Source organism: Ornithorhynchus anatinus, chromosome 18 (assembly GCF_004115215.2).
Source record: "Ornithorhynchus anatinus isolate Pmale09 chromosome 18, mOrnAna1.pri.v4, whole genome shotgun sequence".
NCBI lineage: Eukaryota > Metazoa > Chordata > Mammalia > Monotremata > Ornithorhynchidae > Ornithorhynchus > Ornithorhynchus anatinus.
The window spans coordinates 1,738,170-1,757,018 of record NC_041745.1 but is presented as its reverse complement, the minus strand read 5'-3'; the positions used below and the strand labels follow the sequence as shown (position 1 = coordinate 1,757,018).

Genomic DNA, 18,849 nt, shown 5'->3' with positions numbered 1-18,849 from the left:
ATCAGGTCATGAAGCTGATTGCAAAATAGAGTTCTCCCTCCACACTTCAGAGTTAGCACCTTGTCAAATGACAGTTAATTGTTCGGTTAGTGTCAAGCCCGGGAAAGTAAAGGGAGTTTCAGAAGGGATTTCTTGATTTCATTTGAAGGTAGCAGATTCACTCTCCCTTAAATAATACTCTGATTTGTACACAGCACTTTTATTCCCAAAGCACTTATCTCATTTTTGTTCTCACAACATCACTGTGAGTTGGGGAGAGGCAGCTTTATTATCTCCATCTACAAATGAGTAGATTTAGGCTCAGAGATGTTAAGTGATTTGCTGGAGGTCACACAGCTGGAACAGGCAGTGTGGTCTAGTAGAAAGAATACAGGATTTGGAGGCCTGACTTTTTAACCCCAATTGTGCTCCTGGCCCGCTGTGTGACCTTGGGCAAGTCACTTGAACTTTTTTTTTTTTAATGGTATCTGTTAAATGTTTACTATGTGCCAGGTACTGTGTAATAAACGCTAGGGTAGATATAAGCTAATCAGATCAGACACAGTCCAGGTCCCATATGGGGCTCGAAGTCTTAATCCCCATTTTACAGATGAGGTAACTGAGGCACAAAGGAATTAAGTGACTTGCCCAAGGTCATGCAGAAAACAAGTGGCAGAGCCAGAGCACAGACCTGGAAGTCAGAGGGACATGGGCCCCTAATCCTGTGTGTCACTGGGCAAGTCACTTCACTTCTATGGGCCTCAGTTCCCTGTAAAATGGGGATTATCGCTGTGAGCCCCAGGTGTGATATGGCTTGTGTCCAATCTGATTAGCTTGTAATCATAATAATAATGGTATTTGTTAAGTGCTTACTATGTGCAAAGCACTGTTCTAAGCACTGGGGGGGGTACAGGGGTTAAAAGTCTTAATGCCCATTTTACAGATGAAGGAACTGAGGCTCAGAGAAGTGACTTGCCCACAGTCACACAGCTAAGTGGCAGAGCGGGGTTTCAAACCCATGACCTCTGACTCCCAAGCCCGGGCTCTTTCCACTGAGCCACGTTGCTTCTCTCTACCCCAGCGCTTAATACAGTGTCTGGGACATAGTACCTGCTTAATAAGCCCCCCAAAACTAGGGTGAGATGAGAGAAAATTTGATAGGGCCACTTAAAAATCGGTCCTGCTGGATTCCCCCTTATATTGGGGGAAGTGGCTTGGAAGTTCCCTGGGTTTCCTGGCCCGCCCGTCTCCCTCAGTCTGGGCTGGGTTTGAACTGAAGGGAGATGAAAGTGTCAGTCACCACTAGGCCACATTTCCCAGCCCCCTCCATTTTAGCATCATCGTCTCTGGAGGACGCTACCGCGCCTGCGCGAAGCTCCGAGCGCCCTCTCCCGCCCTTCGGGGAGGCGCGTGCGGGACGCACGGCGCAGGCGCGGCCCCTCCTCCCTCCGCCCCCTCCGCCCCCTCCCCCCTCCATCTCCTTCCCTCCCGGCCGCTTCCGCGTTGTCGGCGGAGCGATCCGGGAGGCTGGTGATGCGGTCCAGTCGGTCGAGCTGTCACTGAGGTAAAGGGGCGCTGAGGCCACCATTCGTATCCTTCCGCGCTGGGCGGGTGATTCTCCCGCATCTCGGCCCTGCTCCTGGGGGAGGGATGGGGGTTGCCAAGGCCCCTTACTCCTGGCAGTGACCTCCAAAGAGGGGAGGGTGAAGCAATGTCTTCTTCCCCCCATGGTGGGGAGGGGGACTCTTTATTTGGTGGAGCAGCAGGCCTAATGGTTAGAGCCAAGGCCTGGGTTTCAGGAGGAACTGGGTTCTAATTCTAACATAATAATTATTATTAAGCACTTACTACATGTCAGGCACTGTACTAAGCACTGGGGTGGATACAAGACACGGTTCCTGTCCCGCAGAGGGCTCATGAGCTTCATCCCCATTTTACAGATGAGGTAACTGAGGCACAGAGAAGGCAAGTGACTTGCCCAAAGCCACACAGCAAACAAGTGGTGGAGGAGGGATTAGAACCCATGATCTTCTGACTCCCAGGCCCATACTCTATCCACTAGGCTATACTTGTAGCTCCACCACTTGCTGCCGTGTGACCTCGGGCAAGTCACTTCACTTCTCTGTGCCCCACTTACCCCATCTGCTAAATGGGGATTGAGACTGTGAGCCCCATGTGGAACAAGGACAGTGTCCAACCTGATTAGCTTATATCTATCCCCGTGCTTAGTACAGTGCCTGGCACTCAAGGGGACCTGGGTTCTAATTCCGTTCTGCCACTTGCCTGCTGTGTGACCTTGGGCGAGTGACTTCATTGGGCCTCTGTTTTCTCATCTGTAAAATGGGAATTTGATGCCTCTCTTCCCTCCTCTTTAGACTGAGTCCCATGTGGGATTCGGGATGTGTCAACCCTGATTATATTGTATCTGCCCCAGTGCTTTGAACAGTGCCTGGCACATAGTAAGTGCTTAACAAATACCATTAAAAAAGTGTGGAGGGAAACAAGTGCACTTTCCCTTAGGCCACATTCACCTTGGTAGGTGGGTCGGGGGCAGGACTGGGGCATTCACCTCAGCAATGGGACACTGGTTGTGTCCACTGACTAACCCCATTAGATTGCAAGCCCTAAATGGGCAGAGTTTTTATCTTTTCCTTCTGACTAGTACATAGTATGGTGCCTAGGACACTATTCTACCCAGGAGTGGCCCTGAACATCCTGTTTTTTCGTGGTATTAAACACTTAATATATGCTAGGCATTCTACTAAATGCTGGGGTAGATACCAGCTCATTAGGGGGGGACAGAGTCCTTGTCCTTTAAGGTTCACGGCCTTAATTCCCATTTTACAGTTGAGGTCACTGAGGCGCAGTCTCCTAATTCCCAATCCCAGGCCCTTTCCACTGGGACAGTGTATCTAGATCAATAGAAGCAGTGTGGCCTATTGGATAGACCCAGAAGGACCTGGATTCTGATCCCGGCTCCTCCACTTATCTGCTGTGTGGCCTTGGGCAAGTCACTTAACTTCTCTGAGCCTCAATTCTCTCATTCTGCCAAATGGGGATTCAATACCTGTTCTCCCTCCGTGAGCCCCAGGTGGAACCTGATTCCTGGAATCTGCCCCAGCGTGTAGTACAGCGCTTGGCATAGAGTAAGCGCTTAACAAGTACCACATTTATCCTAGTTAATCCAGTACCAGGTACCAAGTGGCCCCCAGGTCCCCAATTCCACTTCAAAGCTAGCCAAGTGTGAGGTTTGACCCTCTTCTTTGGTGAGCAGTGAGTCAGATGTTCTCATTGAAGACCAAGCTGGTGAGCGTCCTCTCGTCTAGTGCCCAGGTCCTTATTCTTTATTCCCCCCTGCTTCATCAGCGTCCCCGACATCAACAAATATTTTCCTGGGGTTCAGTAATGCCCCTCGGGGCAGTTTCTTCAAGAGTTAAAGGAAACCAGGCTTCAGGCTCTTTGTACTGGGTTAATGTATTTAATCAGTGGTTACTAGGTGTCAAGCGCTGCAGAAAAGAGCAGATAAACAGGTTGGACACAGTCCCTGTCTGCCATGGGGCTGTTTAAGGGGCAGGAAGGACAGGAAGTTAATCCCCATTTAACAGGTGAGGAAATGGAGGCACCGGGGTGATGGGCAGGCGGGATCGGACCTGGAACCTGCGTCGCCTGACTCCCGGGTCTGGGTTCTTCAGCCGGACCTCCCTGCCTCCCCTAGCACTGGGGAGGCAGGGACGATTTTCTGATCCGAGTCAGCCCCGCTCCTCACCCATTAGGCTCACAGCCTAAAAGGGAGGGAGAACTCTTCAGGTTAATGAAGAAGGTGACTAGCAGAGCACTTAGTACAGTGCTCTGCACACGGTAAGAGTTCAAAGAGCAGCTTTGCCTAGTGGAAAGAGCAAACGCCTGGGTGGGGGTCAGAGAATCTGGGTTCTAATTCCGGCTCTGCCAAATGCTTGCGTGTGACCTTGGGTAAGTCACCTCTCTGGGCCTCAGTTCTCTTGTTGTCCCCCCTACTTAGACTGCGGGACAGGGACTGTGTCCTATTGAATTCACTTGTATCTACCTCAGCATTTAGAACAGTGTTTGGCACATAGTAAGTGCTTAACAAATGCCATAAAAAAAATAGAACTGATTGGCATGGGCACGTCTGTTCTTCTCTGTCTCTGCTCCAGCTTGGCCTCCTTCGCCCTCAGATGCAGGGCCCAAGACGACCTGCGGTATGGGGGTTTGACATAACCAAACCCCACTTCCTGCTCCATCTTAGCACATCTAAGAACCAGGACCCTAGAGGAGGTTACCCACCGTTCGTCAGGGTGAGGGAGGAAGTGGTCTTTATCGAGGTCGGGGGAGATGTGCAGTTTGAGGGAAGACCTGATCCTTCCAGGCTGGAGCCACAAGCAAGGCCAGAGTAATAATAATAATGTTGGTATTTGTTAAGCGCTTACTATGTGCAGAGCACTGTTCTAAGCGCTGGGGTGGATACAGGGTGATCAGGTTGTCCCATGTGAGGCTCACAGTCTTAATCCCCATTTTACAGATGAGGTCACTGAGGCACAGAGAAGTGAAATGACTTGCCCACAGTCACACAGCTGCCAAGTGGCAGAGCCGGCATTCGAACCCACGACCTCTGACTCCCAAGCCTGGGCTCTTTCCACTGAACCATGCTGCTTCTATCTTAGGAACGGCAAGACTTTCTCTCCCTCGTGACCCTGATCTCGAGGGTCAATATGGGCTCAACCCTCTTGCAGTACCTCACCGAGGGCGAACCGGAGCCTGCTTTTTCTGAAGCTCGGTTTCTTTGGAAGCCGGGGCCGGCCTGTTCCAATTTCTTTGGGAGTCAGTCAGCTGCCTGTGCTCCTGGAAATCGGCACCCTTGCACTTCGCTCCTTGCTGCCGTCCTATTTTGAGCTCAGGCTCCAAATTTAAACTGTCAGATTCCCTGGAGGAGTGAACAGAAGTGCCTAGGCGCTTGATGCTGGTTTTTTTTAGTGGTATTTGTTCTTACAATGTACCAGGCACTCAACTAAGCGCTGGGGTAGATGAAAGCTAATCAGGTTGGGCACGGTCCCACGTGGGGCTCACAGCTTCAATCCCCGTTCTATAGATGAGGGACCTGAGGCACAGAGAAGCGAAGTGACTTGCCCAAGGTCACACAGCGGACAAGTGGCGGAGCTGGAATTAGAACCTAGGTCCTTCTGACTTTCAGGCACTTGCTCCACCCACTAGACCATGCTACTTCAAGTCAAAAACAGCCTCTGCCTTCAAGGAGCTGATGAGGGAGACAAGCAGGCATTAGGTTAAGGAGGAAAAATTAGATTCAACCGATAAAATCCCATCTCCTCCAAGAGGCCTTCCCTGACTAAGCCCTAATTTCCCATATTCCCTCCCCATTCCATGTCGCCTATTTACTTGGATCTGAGCCCTTTAAGCACCTGATATTTGCTGGCCCCCCTCAGCCCGCACTTTTGTACGTATCCCTAATTGATTTATTTTAGTATCTATTCCTCGCCCCCTGACTCCTTGTGGGCAGGGAACATGTGTTTTATTGCACTCACCCAAGCTCTTAGTAAGTGATCTGCACACAGTAAGCTCACCATGGATTAGTGAATTAAGTAAGCCACTGGGTAGATGCATCTTCTCCTGAGCACTAATCACCTGGCTAATATGATGAGGTGTGACGGGGAGGAGGAGGGTTAATCAGGGAAGGCCTCCCGGAGGAGTCGGCTTCTTAAGAGGATTTGGATGATGGCGACGGGCGTCTGGTTTGGCCGATCTGTCGCGGGAGGGAGAAGCAGGGTGAAGTGGGATCGAGGGGTATTTGGGAATTAACTTGGTGTGGAGGGAGGGGCCGCAGGACAGGGATACAGGGTCACCTGGCCAGCCCCAGGCCACCGATAGCTGTCGTGGCTGAGCCCCTCGGCCTCGCCAACCACCGCCCCGAGCAGCCTGGACTCGATCAACGGTATTTATTGAACGCGTACTATGTTCAGTACTATGTACTATGTACTATGTACTATGAGAAGCAGCGTGGCTCAGTGGAAAGAGCCCGGGCTTTGGAGTCAGAGGTCATGAGTTCGAATCCCAGCTCTGCCACTTGTCAGCTGTGTGACTTTGGGCAAGTCACTTAACTTCTCTGTGCCTCAGTGACCTCATCTGTAAAATGGGGATTAAGACTGGGAGCCCCACGTGGGACAACCTGATTCCCCTGTGTCTACCCCAGCCCTTAGAACAGTGCTCTGCACATAGTAAGTGCTTAACAAATACCAACATTATTATTATTATTACAGAGCACCCTGCTCAGCCCTCGGGAGAGTACACCGCAGCAGAATTGGCAGAAACGTTTCCTGCCCAAAATGAGGTCAGATATATCATTTCAACACATTTCTGTGTGCGTAATTTAGCATTAAGCTGTATGAAAGAAGATGAATCAGTTTCCTCTCGAAGATATCCTAGGGAGGTGGTAGTGCCGATGGCCTTGGAATTTCTCTGTCAGCAGGAAGGCTTCATGATATACCTGTTCCCGCTTGTCAGTGGAAGGAGTTTTCGTTTACTCTTGACGATTAGTACAGTATTCAAGCGCTTAGTACAGTGCTTTGCACACCAGTAAGCACTCAATAAATACGATTGAATGAATGGATAAACAATTACTCTTCCACCCTTCAAAGCCTTATTGAAGGTACATCTCCTCCAACAGGCCTGCCCCGGCTAAGCCCTCTTTTCCTCTTCTTCCACTCCCTTCCTCGTCACCCTGACTCTTTCCCTTTACTCATCCTCCCTCGCAGCTCCACAGCACTTCTGTCCATATCTGTCATTTATTGATTTATATTAATGCCGCCCTCCCCCTCTAGACTGGAAGCTCGTTATGGACAAGGAATGTGTCTGTTATATTCTAGTGTACCAGGTGCTTAGTACAGTGCTCTGCACACAGTAAGTGCTCCGTAAATCAATCAATTTACTGACTCTCTTTTCAAAACCAGAAAGCTCAGTGTCACTTCAGGGTAAAATGCAGCTGACACAGAAGGTTATTAATGGATGTACGTCTTCTCTGAAGCTCTACGGTCTTGAATTAAATTCATCTCCCATGGACCCTTACTTAGTCAACTGGTTCATTCATTCATTCAATCAGATTTATTGAGCACTTACTGTGTGCAGAGCACTGTACTAAGCACTTGGGAGAATACAATAAAACACTGAACAGACTCATTCCCTGGTTGCAATGAGCTTAGAGTCTAGAGGGGGAGGCAGACATTAATAGAAATAAATAAATGGCGTAAAGAGACGTAAGTGCTGTGAGACTGGAAGGGGGGGATGAATAAAGGGAGTGAGTCGGGTGTCACAGAAGGGAGTGGGAGAAGAGGAAATGGGGGGCTTAGGGAAGGCCTCTTGGAGGAGGTGTCACTTCAGTGAGGCTTTGAGGGGGAGGAGAGTCACTGTCTGTCGGATATGAGGAGGGAGGTTGTTCCTGAGGCGGAGAGAACAGGCGTACCACACTCTGGGCAGGGACTCTGACTAGACCAACGCAAAGGCAGTATATTGCAAATCAGCCATTGAAAAACAAGAAGAATTACGGGGTTTTTTGTTGTGTGTATGTGGTTTGGTTTTTTTTAATATAAAGCCTTCCTCCTGCGCTAGAGAGAATCCAAGCTTGTAGGAAAGCTTGTTTCCTGAGCAGTTGGAAATGAAAAGCCCTTGGACTGATTCAAAAGTAAAAGAAAAAAATCCTAGCAAGCTGCGGGCAGAGAATGTGTCTACCACCTTGGATGTATTGTACTCTCCCAGGAGCATATAACAGTGCTCTGCACACAATATGTGCTCAATAAATACCACCAACTTTTGGATTGTCAACTCATCATGGGCAGGGAGCGGTGTCTAAACTTGTACTCTCCCAAGCACTTAGTACAGTGGTCTGCACCCAGTAAGCACTCAATACCACCCACTCATTGATTGTAAGCTCATTAAGGGCAGGGAACATGTCTACAAACTCTCTTTGTACTCTCTCAGGCGCTTAGTACCATGCTCTGCACATGGTAAGTACTCAATAAATACCACCGACTAATTGTAAGCACGTTGTGGGCAGGGAATGTGTCTGCCAACTCCATTATGTTGTACTCTCCCAAGTGCTTAGTATCGTGCTCTGCACACAGTAAGTGCTCAGTAAATACAAATGATTGATTGCAAGCGTGTGGGTTTTTGAGAGAAGCCAAGGGTCAAGAGGCTTTTTAGCCTGATCATCTCCGGCTGGGTAGCGGCTTTATGACCCGGGACAGCGGATGTCACAAGATGAACAACTGAGCAGAACTTGGCTGGTGGTTACAAAACTTAGCCCTGTTTCAGCCGAGGCTGAAATCCAACTTCCTTTCCTCCCTCTGCTCTGCTGAAATGGGACCTCTTAGACGTGCTCTGGCAAATAATAATAATTATGGTACTTGCTAAGCGCTTACTGTGTGTCCAACCCTGTTCTAAGCGCTGCGGTAGATAGAAATTAATCAGGTTGGACACAGTCCCTGTTCCCCATGGGGCTCACACTCTTAATCCCCATTTTATAGATGAGGTCACCGAGGCCCAGAGATGTTAAGTGACTTTGCCCGAGGTCACACAGCAGACAGGTGACGGGCCCAGGATTAGAACCCAGGTCCTTCTGACTCCCAGGCCCGGGTTCTAGCCACTAAGCCACATTGAATGTAGAAGCATGGGCAGGGAAGGTGGGAGGATCGTCCTAGCCCAAGCGGCTCCGGTCATTCAACAGAGGGGAACATGTTGACTGTGAGCCTGTTGTGGGCAGGGAATGAGTCTGTTTATTGTTATATTGTGCTCTCCCAAGCTCTTAAGACAGTGCTCTGCACCCAGTAAGCGCTCAGTAAATACGACTGACGTTGTCTTTCTGTTCCAGGAAATGCTTTATCACATTCAGATGCCAGTCTGGGTGAAGCAAGACCAAATTGCAGAACTAAGATTGTCTGCTGGGCTTTGAAGGTAAAATATCTAAACCACTGGAACCTACCCTGACTCTGGAAGACGGGCTGGAGGGAGACGGAGAGGAAGGGAGGAGGATCAAACGGGAGAGGAAGGGAAAAGGAGCAAAAGAGGGAGGGAGACGGGGAAGAAGAGATAGACAGGGAATAGACACACCCTGTTGCTTCCGTCTCTCGACTTGGAAAAGAATTCTTGTTATTGCTTGGCTTTTTCTTCTAGCTGGAAACTCTAGGGAAGGTTAGTTGTTTGTATTGTTATTATTGTTTTTCGTAATTTCCCTGAAAACCCTGACTTTTGGATCGTAATATCTGGGTCATGACAATCTTGAAGTTTTTTTTTCCTGTTTGAAACATCTAGTTCATTTTGTTCCAGGAAAAGTTGTTCTGTGATCTCAACCGGCGTGGCCGGTTGTATGTTTGGCGGGGGAATGAGAAAAATCGGAGCAGAAAATGTGTTTTATTATTGAATTTGGGGGCGTCTTGCAGGGTTTCGATGGGCTTTGAGATTCGGTAAAGGTATGAGTAGCTCTAGAAGTCATCAATCAATCAATCTATAAACGGTATTTAATCATAGTCTACAGGGGATCTTACAGTCAACAGACGATGTTACTTCTTTCCATAATTTTGATTTTCCTCAGAACTTAATTTAGCTTCTAGCATCAGCAGTATTTTTAGAGCACCCACTGGATGCCAAGCGCCGTACTTGGGATTCTTGCCTTTCAGCAGCTTACAAGCCCGAAGGCCAACATTCATCACCTCTGCAGGGATTTTATTTTTCTCTACAGTATGTGGCAGCTCCTCTTCACTCAACAGATTCTGCTCTGTCTTTTAGTCCCCGGCTAAAATTCAGATTTGGAATGATTGGAGTAAATGACCGGCTCTTCTAAAGCCCAGGCAGGCAACTTTAGCGGTCTGAGCCGAAAACTCCTTGCCTTTTCAAGTCTAAAGCTTTCGAAGTCAAAAAGGCAGGCTGAAGTTGCCGACATTATATCGGTCATTGGGGCATGTTCGATCTTGGGAGACAGCATGGCCCAGTGGAGAGAGCATGGTCCTGGAGGTTAGAAGGACCTGGGTTCTAATCCCAGCTCCACCCATTTCACTTCTCTGGGGCTCAGTTACCTCAACTGTAAAATGGGGTCACTTGGTCTCCCTCTTATTAGACTGTAAGCCCCATGTGGGAGAGGGACTGTGTGCAACCTAGTACAGTTTTTCCTGCCCCAGTGCTTAGAACAGCATCTGACACATAGTAAGCACTTAACAAATGCCATTAGAAAAAAAAATTCAAAATGGTATTTAAGTGCTCACTATGTGCCAATCGCTGTACGGCTAATTAAAGGGAACACCCAGGCCTAGAATTACCAACCAGGAATATGGTGAATCAAGAGGAAGAAAACCCTTCCCAGAATAAACAACCCTCTCATTAAGTCTCCCAGGGCATTAGGACATCCTTGGGTAATTATTATAATAATAATAAGGATAATTGTGGTATTTGTTAAGGATTTACTATGTGCCAAGCATTGCAGTAAGCTCTGGGGGCAGATACAGTCGATCAGTGGTATTTACTGTGTGCAGAGCAGTGTGCTAAGCGCTTGGAAGAGTACAATGCAACAGAGTTGGTATGTTCCCTGAAGCAGTTGGGATGCAGTCCATGTCCCATACCAAGTTCACAGTCTAAGCAGAAAGGAGAGCAGGTTTTTCTTTTTAAGGTATTTGTTAAGCACTTCCATTGTGCCAGGCGCTGTTCTAAGTGCTGGGGTAGATGATGATGATGATGGTATTTGTTAAACGCTTACTATGTGCCAAGCACTGTTCTAAGTGCTAGGGTAGATACAAGGTAATCAGGTGGTCCCACTCGGGGCTCACAGTCTTAATCCCCATTTTACAGATGAGGTAACTGAGGTCCAGAGAAATGAAATGACTTACCCAAGATCACATGGCAGACAAGTTGCAGAACCCAGGTCCTTCTGACTCCCAGATCGGTGCTCCAACCACCAATAAGCGTTTACTGTGAACCAAGCACCATACTAACAGCCGGGGGAGATTCAAGATTAGAAAAACAGGGTGACCTAGTGGATTTCAGTCCTTCTGACCCCGGCTGGGGATAGGCAGTTGGCCAGAGATTTCACATTTCCCCAGAAAATAGCCAGAGAAGTGCTCCTTCAGTGATGAAATAGCAGCTCCCCGTTCCCCCTCTAAACCAACCGTTTGTGGTCTGGAGTCGTGTGATGGTGCCCTAAAGGGAGAGGAAAGCAGTGAGGCTTACTGGATAGGACCAGGGCCTGGTAGTCAGAAGGACCTGGATTCTAATTCTGGCTCTGCGACATGATTAACTTTCATTTTAATATATTTATAATAAATATAAAATAGCAAATATAATAATAATAGTGATAGAGAAGCAGCGTGGCTCAGTGGAAAGATCCCGGGCTTGGGAGTCAGAGGTCATGGGTTCAAATCCCAACTCCGCCACTTGTCAGCTGGGTGACTGTGGGCAAGTCACTTCACTTCTCTGGGCCTCAGTTACCTCATCTGTAAAATGGGGATTAACTGTGAGCCTCACATGGGACAACCTGATTACCCTGTATCTACCCCAGTGCTTAGAACAGTGCTCTGCACATAGTAAGCGCTTAACAAATACCAACATTATTATCTACTCCAGCGCTTAGAACAGTGCTTGGCACATAGTAAGTGCTTAACAAATACCAACATTATTATTATTATTTACCCCAGTGCTTAGAACAGTACTCGGCACATAGTAAGCATTTAACAATACTGTTACTATTATTATTAGGAGAGAGCTATTTTTTCCTCTGAAATGAGTTTTTGTATTGCTCTGTGGCTTGAACACTGGCCTTTTCTCTGGGGTAATCCATTAGCCTTTTGAGCCCAAGTATTTGCAGAACAAGAGGTTTTCCAGCCAAGCCAATAGTATTTTTTTAATGGCCTTTGTTAAGCACTTACCATGTGCCAGACACTGTACTAAGCACTGGGGTGGATACAAGCTAATCAAGTTGGACGCAGTCCATGTTCCAGATGGGGCTTCAAGTCTTCATCCCCATTTTACAGATGTAAATCAGTCGTATTTATTTAGCATTTACTGTGTACAGAGCAACGTACTAAGACACATTCCCTGCCCACGACGAGCTTACAGTCTTGAGGGGAAGACGGACACACGGTAAGTGCCCAATAAATACAATTGAATGAATACAAATAAATAAAACCAGAGAGAAGGAAACTGAGGCACAGAGAAGTGACTTGCCCAGAGTCACACAGCAGGCACGTGGTGGAGCCGGGATTAATATTACCGAGGTGCCTGTGGAGTGTAGATTGTAAACTTCTCGAGAGCAGGGGTCATTCCCTGAGAACTCTCCCAAGTGTTTAGCACAGTGCTCGACACACAGAGGCTCGATAAATGCTACTGATGATCAGTTAAGTGAATTAGTATTTATTAATTGGCGTTCCTGGTGTTCATCAATGTTATTTAATGAGCACTTACTATGTGCAGAGCACTGTTCTAAGTGCTTGGGGGAGTACATTATAACTGAGTTGGTAGGCACGTTCCCTGCCCAAATCAAACTTACAGTCTAGAGGGGGAGACATATTAAAATAAATAAATTACGGACCTGTACGTAAGTGCTGTGGGGCTGAGAGGGGGTGAATAAAGGGTGCACATGGTGTATGCTTGGTTTCTGTGTTTGGTCTGTTCAGTGGGTATTTGTTTATTATTTGATATTCCTGGAGAGTGCATATTTTGTATGTTGTGGCACCGAGGACCTTGGGGTATTGTCATTTATTCATCTTAATTGGTGTTCCTGGAGCCTGTCTGTTTAGTATATCGTGTACATTGGGGACTCTAGGGGATTAATAGTTGTTTATTACTTTTAATTGGTGTTCCTGGGGTGTGTACATTGTGTACACTGGGGATGCTAGGATAGTGATTGAGGTTCATTCATTTATTAATGAGTGTTCCTGAGGTACGCATGGCTGGTCTATGGTATGCACTGGGGACTCTCCAAGGAGGAGTTCACTCACCTTTATGATCCTGTTCGCTTGGCTCTGTCACCACTTTTCTGTTTATGTGTTCCTGATTAGGAAGCAGCGTGGCTCAGTGGAAAGAGCATGGGCTTTGGAGTCAGAGGTCATGGGTTCGAATCCCAGCTCGGCCACTTGTCAGCTGTGTGACTTTGGGCAAGTCACTTAACTTCTCGGGGCCTCAGTTACCTCATCTGTAAAATGGGGATGAAGACTGTGAGCCCCACGTGGGACAACCTGATTCCCCCTGTGTCTACCCCAGCGCTTAGAACAGTGCTCGGCACATAGTAAGCGCTTAACAAATACCAACATTATTAACATTATGATTATCATTATTATATTATTGTTATTATTATTTCTCTCATCTTGTGTTCTCTCAGCTAGTTGGTTTGGGATTTTTTTAAATTTTCTTTTTTTTATGGGGGCATATCTGCTAATTCTGTTGTATTTTCCCGAGCGCTTAGCAGTAGTAATAATAACTAAGGTATCTGTTAAGTGCTTACTATGTGCCAGGCACTGTACAGAGCGCTGGGGTAGATACAAGCAAATCGGGTTGGACACAGTCCCTGTTCCACATTCGGCTCAAAGCCTTATTCCCCATTTTACAGTGCTCTGCACGGAGTAAGTGCTCAATAAATAGAGTAGATTGATTGACACCAGGAACACCAATCAATAAATTATTATCAATTCACCTAATGGGTCATCAGTAGCATTTATTGAGCACCTGACTGATTTGTTAAGCACTTACTGTTCCAAGTGCTGGGGTAGACACAAACTAATCAGGTTGGACACGGTCCTTGCCTCAGGTGGGGCTAACAGTCTTCCTCCCCATTTTACAGACAGGGGAACTGAGGCATGGAGACGTGAAGTGATTTGTCCAAGGTCACACCACGGACATGTGGCAGGGCTGGGATTAGAACTCACGTCCTCTGACTCCCAGGCTCTTTCCACTAGACCATGCTGCTTTCTGTAGCACTCAGAGGCCCTCAGTACGTGATGACGAGGACAACTTCTACGTCGGCTTGAGCAGGAGAAGGAAAGGAGAAATCGGGCTGGTGGGAAATGGTCTCGTGTGGAAGAAGAGTGATCACACCAGATCCCCTCTAGACCATAGGCTTGTTGTGGGCAGGAAATGTGTCTTATTGTTGTATTGGCCTCTCCCATATGCTTAGAACAGTGCTCTGCCCACAATAAGCGCTCAATAAATAGGATCGACCGACTGACCAAATGGAGCATCTAATTTCTCTTCCCCTTTTCTCCTTTCTAGCCGCAGACGTCCGTTTCCGGGGGAAAATCTTCAGCCACCTCGGTGTTCCCTGCCCCCTCCCCTCCGTTGAAATCCATGCAAAATAGATCAGGTAACCGTACCTCCCCTCCCCGTCACCTGACCGCCAGGTGCGCTCCCCTGCCCAGGAATTGCAACATCATCTCCCCATTTTCTGGGAGCCGGGGTCCAAGTTCCCCCACTTTCCAGTCTAGAGGGTCAAACAGACATTAATAGAAATCAATAAATGACAGCTGTGGGCATAAGTGATGGGGGGCTGGGGGGGGGATATAGTAAGTGCTTACCAAATACCGCCGTAATTATTTTGCCTCTTGGTCCAAACCAAGGGATTGTGTGTAGGTGGGTGAGGGTCTGGGCACACCCCCCCCCCCCGGGTGCCATCTGGAGCAGCGAGCGGTGACCGACATTGTGTTTGCCCACCCCATCAGATATGGGGAGCAGCCAGCCCCTGTCCATCGCCGATGGCGGCAAGAGGAAGAAGAAGAAACGTCGAACCCGGCCCGCTGACACCTTTCCCGGAAAGTTTGAAGGTTGGTCAAGCCCCCGGCCAGGAGGAGCCCGAGAAGCCAGTCCCGTCTCGTGGGTGAGAGGATCCATGCCGTGGGCGAGAGGGTGTCGGGGATGGGCAGTTAGAGCCTTCCACAAACTAGTCGAGCATAGCATTCTTTCAGTTGTATTTACTGAACACTTGTCGTGTGCTGAGCACTGTATTAAGCGCTTGGGAAAGGCAATAGAATAATAAGCAGACAAATTCCCTAGTCACAACGAGCTTACGGTCAAGATGCCGCAAAACGGCTTGGCTCATCTTGGGAGAATCGCTTGGGGCGGCCAGTTAGGGGAGCTGGCTTCTAGTCCCTTCAGCTTGCTGGGTCACCCTGGGCCAGGGAGGTCTTCTGTGGGCCTCAGTTTCCCCATTTTTCAGTCTGTCAGAACATTCATTCAATAGTATTTATTGAGCGCTTACTATGTGCAGAGCACTGTACTAAGCTCTTGGAATATACAAATCGTCAATAGATAGAGACAGTCCCTGCCCTTTGACAGGCTTACAGTCTAATCGGGGGAGACGGGCAGACAAGAACAATGGCAATAAATAGAGTCAAGGGGAAGAACATCTCATAAAAACAATGGCAAATAAATAGAATCAGAGTGATGTACATCTCATTAAACAAAATAAATACGGTGATGTAGATATGTAGAGTTGAGCGGACGAGTACAGTGCTGAGGGGGTGGGACGGGAGAGGGGGAGGAGGAGAGGGAAAGGGGGGAGAAGGTTTAGCTGCGGAGAGGTGAAGGGGGGTGGTAGAGGGAGCAGAGGGAAAAAGGGAGGAGCTCAGTCTGGGAAGGCCTCTTGGAGGAGGTGAGCTTTAAGTAGAGATTTGAAGAGGGGAAGAGAATTAGATTGTCGGAGGTGAGGAGGGAGGGCGTTCCAGGAGCGCGGGAGGACGTGGCCCGGGGGTCGACGGCAGGATAGGCGAGACCGAGGGACGGTGAGGAGGTGGGCGGCGGAGGAGCGGAGCGTGCGGGGTGGGCGGTAGAAAGAGAGAAGGGAGGAGAGGTAGGAAGGGGCAAGGTGACGGAGAGCCTTGAAGCCTAGAGTGAGGAGTTTTTGTTTTGAGCGGAGGTTGATAGGCAACCACTGGAGGTTTTTAAGAAGGGGAGTGACAGGCCCAGAGCGTTTCTGCAGGAAGATGAGCTGGGCAGCGGAGTGAAGAATAGACCGGAGCGGGGCGAGAGAGGAGGAAGGGACATCGGAGAGAAGGCTGACACAGTACAGAGAGCTGTTCCTCACCCCCTGAGTTTGCGAGCTCGATTTGGGGCAGGGAATGTGTCCAGTCAATCAATCACGAGAAGCAGTTTGGCCTAGTGTTAGAGCTCGGGAGTCAGAAGGACCTGGGTTCTAGTCCCAGCTCTGCCACTCGTCTGCTGTGTGACCCTGGGCAAGTCGCTTCGCTTCTCTGGGCCTCAGTTACCTCATCTTTAAAACGGGGATTAAGACTGTGAGTCCCACATGGGTCAGGAGCTCTGTCCGACCCGATTATCTTGTAACTACCCCAGCGCTTGGAACAATACCTGGCACATAGTAAGCACTTAACAGATGCTATTAAAATAATTGTATTTATTAGCAATGACTGTGCGCAGAGCACTGTACTAACACACTTGGGAAGTCCAATAGAATAGATTGGTAGACACGTTTCCGGCCCACAACGTACTTATAGCCTAGAAGGGGAGACAGACATTAAAGAAATAAATCTGTGCCTCTGTGCCTCAGTTCCCTCATCTGTAAAATGGGGATGAAGACTGTGAGCCCCACGTGGGACAACCTGATTCCCCTATGTCTACCCCAGCGCTTAGAACAGTGCTCGGCACATAGTAAGCGCTTAACAAATACCAACATTATTATTATTATTATTAAATGACTGATATGGATGTTTAGACTGTGAGCCCGTCGATGGGCAGGGACTGTCTCTATCTGTTGCCGAACTGTACATTGCAAGTGCTTTGTACAGTGCTCTGCACACAGTAAGCGCTCAATAAATACTATTGAAGAAGTACTGTGGGGCTGAGGGAGAGGTGAATAAGGGGACCGCATCCCAAGTGGGAGGGAGATGCAGAAGGGAGTGGGACAAGAGAAAACGAGGACTTAATCAGGGAAGGCCTCTTGATCCAGTCATCTGGGATCTACCCCAGTGCTTAGCCCAGAGTACTTCAGAAATACCTTCTTAATGGGGATAATAGTGGGATCCAGAAACTGTGGCACCTATAATAATCACTGTGGAATTTGTTAAGCACGAACTCTGTGCTGGGTGTTGGTAATCAGGTCAGGCACAGTCTGAGTTGAGGAAGATCTCTCAAAGCGTGCTTAAGGGGGCTCATCTTCAATCATATTTATTGAGCACTTACTGTGTGCAGAGAACTGTACTAAGGGTTTGGAAGAATACATTATAACAATAGACACATTCCCTTCCCTCTACGAACTTAGTCTTCTCCGTGCTTAGGCACGAGTTCTGCCTCCCCCTCTAAACTGGAAGCTCATTGTGGGCAGGGAATATGTCTGCTATATTGTACTCTCCCAAGCGCTTAGTACAGCGCTCTGCACACAGTGAGCATTCAATAAATACAATTGACTGACTGTCTGCCCTCAGGCGTGGCAGATCTCCAGTTCTGCCTGACGTGAGGTTTGAGCACCCAAATGCTCAAGTGGTGTGGAGGTGTTGGAGGTGGCAGAAACCGGGGGAGATGAGAGCTAAATCAGGGAAGGCCTCCTGGAGGACGTGTGCTCTCCGAGGGGCTTTGAAGACAGGGAGAGCCGCGGTCTGCCGCAAGGGGAGGGGGAGGGAGTTCCGGGAGGGAGGGCAAGAGGTTGACCGAGGGAGAAAGGAGGTAGAGGCCCAGCGAGTCGGAGGGCTTGGGAGAAGGAAGGGTGTGAGCTGGGGTGTCATGGGAAGGGAGGAAAGTGGGTGAGCCAGATGTAGTGGGAGAGCAGCTGATTGTAGGTGCCTCAGATGTCATGAGGCAACAGGTAATTTCTCAGTCAGATGGGTCCCGTTTGCTCCCCGTGGCCAGACGTCTGCTGGGAATTACACAGATTCTCTTAAACCACAGACGGACGCGGCAGTAATGAAGTCGAAAAGCTTAGGAACTTTCTCTTTTTAAACTGATTGTTTTAATCCCCCTAAACTGTCAGGTTGTGCGAAGTAGAGAAGGTGGGGTGGGGGGTAAAAAACCCAGATTTTAGACTAGGTTCGGGTTTTGCTCTGCCGACGTAAACGACTGGTTGTTTGCTGTTCTAGAACGGCCTGTGCCTTAGCAACGTTTCTCGTGCCTGAGTTATAAAAATCTGAGTATTTCTCAATGTGGGGATATGTCAGCCTGAGGTATTTTTTCATTAAACGCCAGGGGAGGAGAGGACAGGGCGATATCCAAATCCATAAATCTTCCTTGAGGATTCCAACCTGGATTGAGGCTTTATTTGGGAAAGGATGGACTGGAATTCCGGGTTTCCGGGGTACTTGTTTCCACCCAGCAGCTATTGACTTTACTCACCGATAACACCCGGAATTAGTGGGAGGAAGAAGGCGTCTGGAAACTCCAGTGTGAGTCCCATTAATGGCTACCGTTTGCCCTCTGGGGCTCAGTTTCCTTGCCAGATGTGAGGAGTCGACCTGCCTCCTCTCGGGGCTGAGTTCCACAAGGGCGGAAGGGCCTCCGTTTCCAGAGAAGGGACGGATGATGGAGCCTTCCCCACCGTCCTTCTCTCTGATAGATTTATACAAGCTGACCTCGGAGCTGCTGGGGGAAGGAGCCTACGCCAGGGTTCAAGGAGCCGTGAGCCTCCACAACGGCAGAGAATACGCGGTCAAGGTGAGAACCGGTCTCGACTGGGTCCGACATGGGCACCTGGAGATGACTCCCAGCGTGTAGCGCAGTGCTTGGCAGGCGGGAGGCTCTTAAGAAGAGCTCCGCCGCTTGTCTGTTGTGTGACCTTGCGGGGAGGGCCCTGGGCCGGGACGGTGTTTGATCGCTCTAGTAATAATAATAATAATATAATCATTGTACTTGTTAAGGGCTTACTATGTGCCAAGC

General features: G+C 48.7%; 1 protein-coding gene across 6 annotated transcripts in view; it reads left to right on the top strand.

The window, feature by feature from the left end:
* The first annotated feature begins 1,472 nt into the window (after positions 1 to 1,472).
* MKNK1 (MAPK interacting serine/threonine kinase 1) overlaps positions 1,473 to 18,849 on the top strand; it is a 29,612-nt gene continuing 12,235 nt past the window's right edge. For 2 of the 6 annotated variants that reach the window (XM_029046784.2, XM_029046780.2), the window contains exons 1-5: positions 1,473 to 1,543; positions 8,870 to 8,952; positions 14,248 to 14,338; positions 14,691 to 14,795; positions 18,530 to 18,627. In XM_029046784.2, coding sequence (XP_028902617.1) covers positions 14,323 to 14,338; positions 14,691 to 14,795; positions 18,530 to 18,627 — 219 coding nt within the window. In that variant the 5' untranslated portion in view covers positions 1,473 to 1,543; positions 8,870 to 8,952; positions 14,248 to 14,322. Of the gene's footprint in view, positions 1,544 to 8,869; positions 8,953 to 8,972; positions 9,190 to 14,247; positions 14,339 to 14,690; positions 14,849 to 18,529; positions 18,628 to 18,849 lie in introns of those variants that run through there. The other 4 variants (XM_029046783.2, XM_029046782.2, XM_029046785.1 and 1 more) reach the window with 4 other exon arrangements.